Source organism: Panthera leo, chromosome D1, assembly GCF_018350215.1.
Source record: "Panthera leo isolate Ple1 chromosome D1, P.leo_Ple1_pat1.1, whole genome shotgun sequence".
Lineage (NCBI taxonomy): Eukaryota > Metazoa > Chordata > Mammalia > Carnivora > Felidae > Panthera > Panthera leo.
In genome coordinates this window covers 37,174,882-37,180,881 of record NC_056688.1, presented here as the reverse complement: position 1 = coordinate 37,180,881, position 6,000 = coordinate 37,174,882, and the positions used below count along the sequence as shown (strand labels likewise).

The 6,000-nt window shown below is 36.2% G+C and overlaps 1 protein-coding gene across 1 annotated transcript in view; it reads right to left on the bottom strand.

Annotated features, from left to right (window-relative positions):
* Nucleotides 1-3,551: 3,551 nt before the first annotated feature.
* Nucleotides 3,552-6,000, bottom strand: part of LOC122201167 (60S ribosomal protein L10-like) — a 135,190-nt gene continuing 132,741 nt past the window's right edge. The window contains 2 exon segments of the mRNA XM_042907112.1: nt 3,552-4,219; nt 4,222-4,273. Coding sequence (XP_042763046.1) covers nt 3,552-4,219; nt 4,222-4,273 — 720 coding nt within the window.

Below are 6,000 nucleotides of genomic sequence, written 5' to 3'. Positions count from 1 at the left end.
TAGGAGGAACATTATATCCTTTTTTCCTCCAATGTATATTGACATGAACTTACACAGCAGAAAAATGGAAAATAGATTGCAATGCAATTGTACTCAAAATTGAAATATTTGTCATTAAACAAAATAACTTTTAATAATTGTATCTAATTTTAAGTTATTTAATATTATTTAGGTTTCAATGGCTTACCTAAATGCAATGGTCAATTTGGTTCTCATATTGCTCGAAACATCAGAATTCGATACAGTTGATAACTACTTCTTTGAAATACTGTCTTCACTTGGAAAGCAGGGCACCCACACATATGGTGTTTTTTAATAAATACCCAAGAGTGGAGTTTCTATATCATAGGTGTGTATATACTTTTATTTAAAAACCTACTGAATAGTTTCCACAAATGGTTTTCATACTCCCACCAGCTATAAAGGAGAGATATAATTGCTTTACATCCTTTTTTTATAGTCAGTCAATTTAATGGTAGCCATTCTAGTGGGTGTGGAGCAACACATTTTAATTTATATTTCACTGGTGGCCTATCATCTGAAAGATATTTTCATTTGCATATCATCTTTTATTTGTATACTCAGGTTTGATGTATTGCCCATTTTTTAAAATGTTTATTCATTTTTGAGAGAGAAAGAGAGAGGGCATGTGCAGGTGCGTGTACAAGCATGCTCAGGGGAGGGACGGAGAGAGGGGACAGAGGATACCAAGTGGGCTCTGAGCTGACATCAGAGAGCCCCAAGTGGGGCTTGAACTCACAAACTACGAGTTCGTGACCTGAGCTGAAGTCAGAGGTGGCTCAGCCACCCAGGCGCCCTACTTTTGCCTATTTTTAATTGGGTTGTCAGTCTTTTGTTATTGATTTACAAAATTCATATTATCGAATGTATATATTGTGGATATTTTCTCCTATCCTAGCCTGTTTTTTCTTTCTTCTTAATGTCTATTGATGAACAGAAGTTTTTAATTTTTTTAATGTGCACTTTATAATTTTTCTTTTATGTTTAGAGTTTTTTGGATTTGATTTAAGAAATCCTTGCTGACCTCTCCCACCTATTTCTGGATTCTATTCTGAACCCAGTTAAAGCCTCTATATAAAGTGTTAAGATTCTGGCCAGCGAGTGCAGAGATCCACTTATCTTGCAGCCATGCAACTGACCAATCTGGAGTAGTGGTCTGCTTCTTTCTTTGATCTTTCCTTGCCCTTCCGTGTATGGGGCCAGTTTGTGAAGCAACAATCGTCTATCAAATTGAAGCTATTTCCTTTCATTTATAGTTTTCTGAAAATTTTTAAAATCATGAAAGAGTGGTGGATTTTGAATAATCTTTTTAATGCATTTATTGAGATATATAGTTCCTCCATTTGAATTATTGGAATTAATCCCTCATTTCCTGATGTGTTATCCTTCTTAGTATTCTTTTGGGTTGATTTGTTAACATTTGTTAGGTATTTGGACGTTTGTATGAATGATGAATATTCGACTATCATATTCTTTCCCTGTGATGTCCTTGTTGGATTTTGGTTTTAAGGTATTTTTGGTTTCAGAATGAGTTGGAAAGTGTACCTTCTTTCTCTATTTTCCACAAGTGTGTGAATAATACTGACATTTTCTTTTTCTTCGGTGTTTCATAGAATTCATGAATGAATCCATCTGGGCAGGATCTTCCTTTTTAGGAAGATTTTAAATGACTGATTTAATTTCTTTAACAAAGGCAACGTTATATAGATTGTCTATTTCTTCTTGTTTTTGTTTTGATAAGTTGTGTGTTTCAGAATACTTGTCAATTTAATCTACATTGTCAAATTTATTGGTCTAAATGTCTTAATTATATTTTCTTGGTATATTTTTAATGTCTATTAATATATTGTTTTTTTCTCTTGCTAATGATAGTTTATGTTTTCTTTCTTTTTTTTTGTGCTCAGAATTGCTAGGAATTTATCAATCTTACTATCTTTCAGAAAGCCAAATTTTGTTCTTGATTTTTTCTTTGTTTTTTATTTTATTGATTTTTAAATAATTTTATTTATTTTTATTTTGTTACCATTATCATTTCATTTCTTCTATTTAACTTAGGTTATTTTGTTCTTTTTTCTCTAGCTTCTTTAGACAAAAGTTTACATCTTTGATTTTCGACATTTTCTAATACAAACTTTTAAAGCTATAAATTTCCCTCTTAGCACCTCGTTAGTGGCATTTGACAAAATTTGACAAATTGTGTTTCTATTATTAAGTTCAAAATATTTTTTAACTTTACTTGTGATTTCCTTATTGACCTCCAGCTTATTAAAAAGTGTATGCTTAATGGCCAAATATTTGGAAATTTTCCAGATACATCATTGTTGTTGAATTCTAATTAAACTCCTTTGTGGTCAAAAACATACTGTATAATTTCAATACTTCAATAGTTGTCGAGGCTTATTTTATGGCTTATCATGTGGTCTATCATGGTGAATATTCTATGTGCACTTGAGATGCTGTGTATCCTGTAGCTGCTGGATGTGTCGCATTATAATATGATTAAGACAAGCTGGTTGATAGTGTTATTCAAAAAATTTTTTAAAAATTTATATTGATTTCTTGGTCTAGTTGTTATATCAATGATTGATAGAGGACTATTCAAGTCTCTGATCATGAGTGTGGATCTTTATCTCCCTTTAATTTTGTTAATTTTTGTTTCACTTACTTTGGTTGTCTGTGTTACCTTCTTATACATTAAGCATTGTTGTTTTCATGATAAATTAGCCATTTTTCCAATATGAAATGCCTTTACTTATCTTGGGAAATTTTCTGTGTGTTGTAGTCTCTTTTGACACTAATCAAGTCATACTGGTTTTCTTTTGATTAATGTTTTTACGGTATATATATTTCCATCTTTTTTCTTTTAACCCATTTATATCTTCATATTTAAAGCATATTTACTCTAGGCAGTACATACTTGGATTAAAAAAATACATTCTGAAAATCTTTCCCTTCTAATTGGAGTGTTTATCATATTAAAATTTTATTTACTTACTAGTATGGCTGGGTTTAAGTCTATCATCTTGTTTTAGTTTCTATTTGTCATTCTCCTTTTTTTTCCTCAATTTTTAAACATTTATTTATTTATTTTGAGACAGAGAGAGAGAGAGAGAGAGAGAGGGAGAGAGAGAATAAGCAGGGGAGGGGCAGAGAGAGAGGGAGAGAGAGAATCCCAAGCAGCCTGACCCAGGGCTTGATCTCACAAACCATGAGATCATGACCTGAGCTGAAATCAAGTCAGATACTCAACCAACTGAGCCACCCAAATGCCCCTTCCTCATCTCAGTTTTTACTTACCTTCGTCAGTGGCCCCTCTGGGACTGTTTCATATGTTCCATCTTTATGGCCTGTGTTGGTACCGTGCATATCACAGACTAGTTACTGAACCACTGGTCATCTAAGCCTCAGTGCTGGAAGGAAGGAATTTTTGCCCTTTATGGTTCTATCAAAATGTAGCTCTATCTAAGCTCCATTCTGTGACAATGGTCACCTTTTGAAGTCCTCTTCACCAGTAGGGCTCTATTTTTTATTTATTTATTTTTTTGCAGGAGGTAGGATTTATTGGGGCATTGCCGAGTTTCCCTTGAGTGCAGAGCCTGCCATTCGTCCAGGGGCCCACAATTAGGTATGTATTTGATCCCACAGCAATCTGGGATGAGGCACTTTTCAGCCACCATTCGTTCAAATTTGTCCACTTTAAACTTAGTAAGACCCCACTTCTTGGAAATATGGGTCTTCTGGCAGCCAGGGAGCTTGAACTTGGCCCTGAGTAGAGTCTCAATCACATGCTCCTTGTTCTGCAGCTTGGTACAGGTGGACATGATGACTTGGCCAATGGTGGACCCTGGCCACTGGTGCCCCAGAGCTTTCCAAAGGCACCAACGCATACCTGTCTGGAGTCCATCAGCCCCAACATGGGACATCTTGTTGATACAGAGGACGTGGAAGGGGTGGAGCCGCACTTGGATGTGAAAACCATCTTTGCCATAGCTTTTCACCGTGTACTCATTGGCACATATATGGGCAGATTCCAGGGCTGCAGAGGAGAGCCGCTCATAGTCACCTGACACCATGTGGACACATAGTGGGAACTCATCCACTTTTGCCTTATTCTGCCCCAGGTCAAAGATGTGGATCTTGGCACCAGGGACATCTCTGCAGAAGGGAGAGTTTGGATATGGCCTGTTCTTACAATACAATAACGCTGGGCAGGGCAGTGGCCCATGGCGACACTAGGATGTTCAGTGTCATGCTTAAGAAAAAGAGTAGGACCCCTGTTTTAAGCAATGGTTTTGGCTCTGAAACCCTACCGTATGGGAGTACCTTCAGTTCAAGTACCTAAATTCCATTGCCTGCTTTCATATGTGGAGCCCAGGAGGCTGTGTCTTTAGTCCTACTCACTGCTTTATATAGGTTTGTTACTTTTTCAGTGCATAGAGGTATTGATTTTGTATTTGAGAATGGCTACATCTTTATAGTGTTTCTTTTTAAATTTTATCAACTCTTTTTGGGGTATCAGTGGGGGTAGGTTGAGTATGTGTATAAGTTTGTGTGGGTGTTTATGTGTGAGTGTGTATGTAGGTCACAGAGAAGATTTACCATACAGTCTTGAATGAAAATCTTGTTACTTTGTAAGATAGGGATAATAATATCTCATTTATAACCTTAATGCAAACCTTAAATGATATAAGTCACATAGAATGCTTGACAATATGCCCATCAGATAAAAAGACTCAGTAAATAATATGGAGCATTCTACTACGAAATAGAGCCACTCAGTTATTACAAAATGATAGAGAAGTACATGAGGAGATAGAAATTGCAACAGGCCCTGAGGACTGCATTTGGAATATATGTTTTTCCGACAATCTCTGAGAGTATAGAAAGTGTGGGATGGGGGTTCTTGCTTTGCCCTATAGATACTGTTTACATAAATATTAATCTCTGGGACAGCCATTCAGTGAGAGGCTGTGGTAGGGGACATTCTTCTCTATGGTCTTTTGCGTTTCTACATGTCTTGCACAGTGAATTGCTAGATGCCCTTATTTTCTGAACTATCTTTTCAAAGATATTTGTATAGTGAACTGCTATACAAATTACTATCTAATATCAACTCATTTTAGATAGAGAATTTATGGATTCTCCTTGATTAATTTTTCAAGTACTTTACTTGAAAAGGGAACTCTAATGCTCTAGGCTTTCACAGGTCCCACTGGATGATAGAGATAAAACAATATCCTTAGGGACTGCTGGGTGGAAGGAGCCCAGAATTATTCTCAAAGACATGTGCTGCTGTCATTTGGCCCCTGTGGCACAGTTCTTGCCAATATCACCCATTTGAACATTATGGTTTCTTTTGAGCATGACCTTCAGTGGAAGTAAATCTGCACAGCCTATCAAAATATATTGTTTGCCCAAAGTGGGCATACTGGTTCCCTAAGATTTCTCTGATAGTTCCCTTTATTGCCCTAAAGTCCTGTACATGGGAGATAGTCTTAAGATGCAAAGTTCCAGTGGGCATCGGGGTTCTCTCATCAACATCTATCTGTACCATGCTCCCTTACCTGTGGGATCTGTGTGGTTTGGTTGGGATTGGGCCAAGCCATTTCTCATTTCCTAACCTCAATCTTCTCTTAAATACACAATAGAAGTTTCTGAGTTAGAGGGGAGTCATAATGAGATTTCAAAACAATGTATACATTAAAAAATTATACATTTTGGGCAATGTCAACTTGATTCTACTTCAGCCACAGGTTATCAGATCTCTTTAATTTGATATCTCTAGAGACTCAGATTTTGAACCAAGAATGTCTTTCTCTCTTTTTAAATACATTTTACTGTGATAAAGTCTCTCCGTGGCCTCTTCTGTGCAACTGTCTCTTATTTGAAAAGTTTGCTTGGTACTGATATGATTTTTCTACCTTTGGTTCAGCAATAATTTCATAGGAACATTAGTTTTCCATTCTCTATTCTCACCCT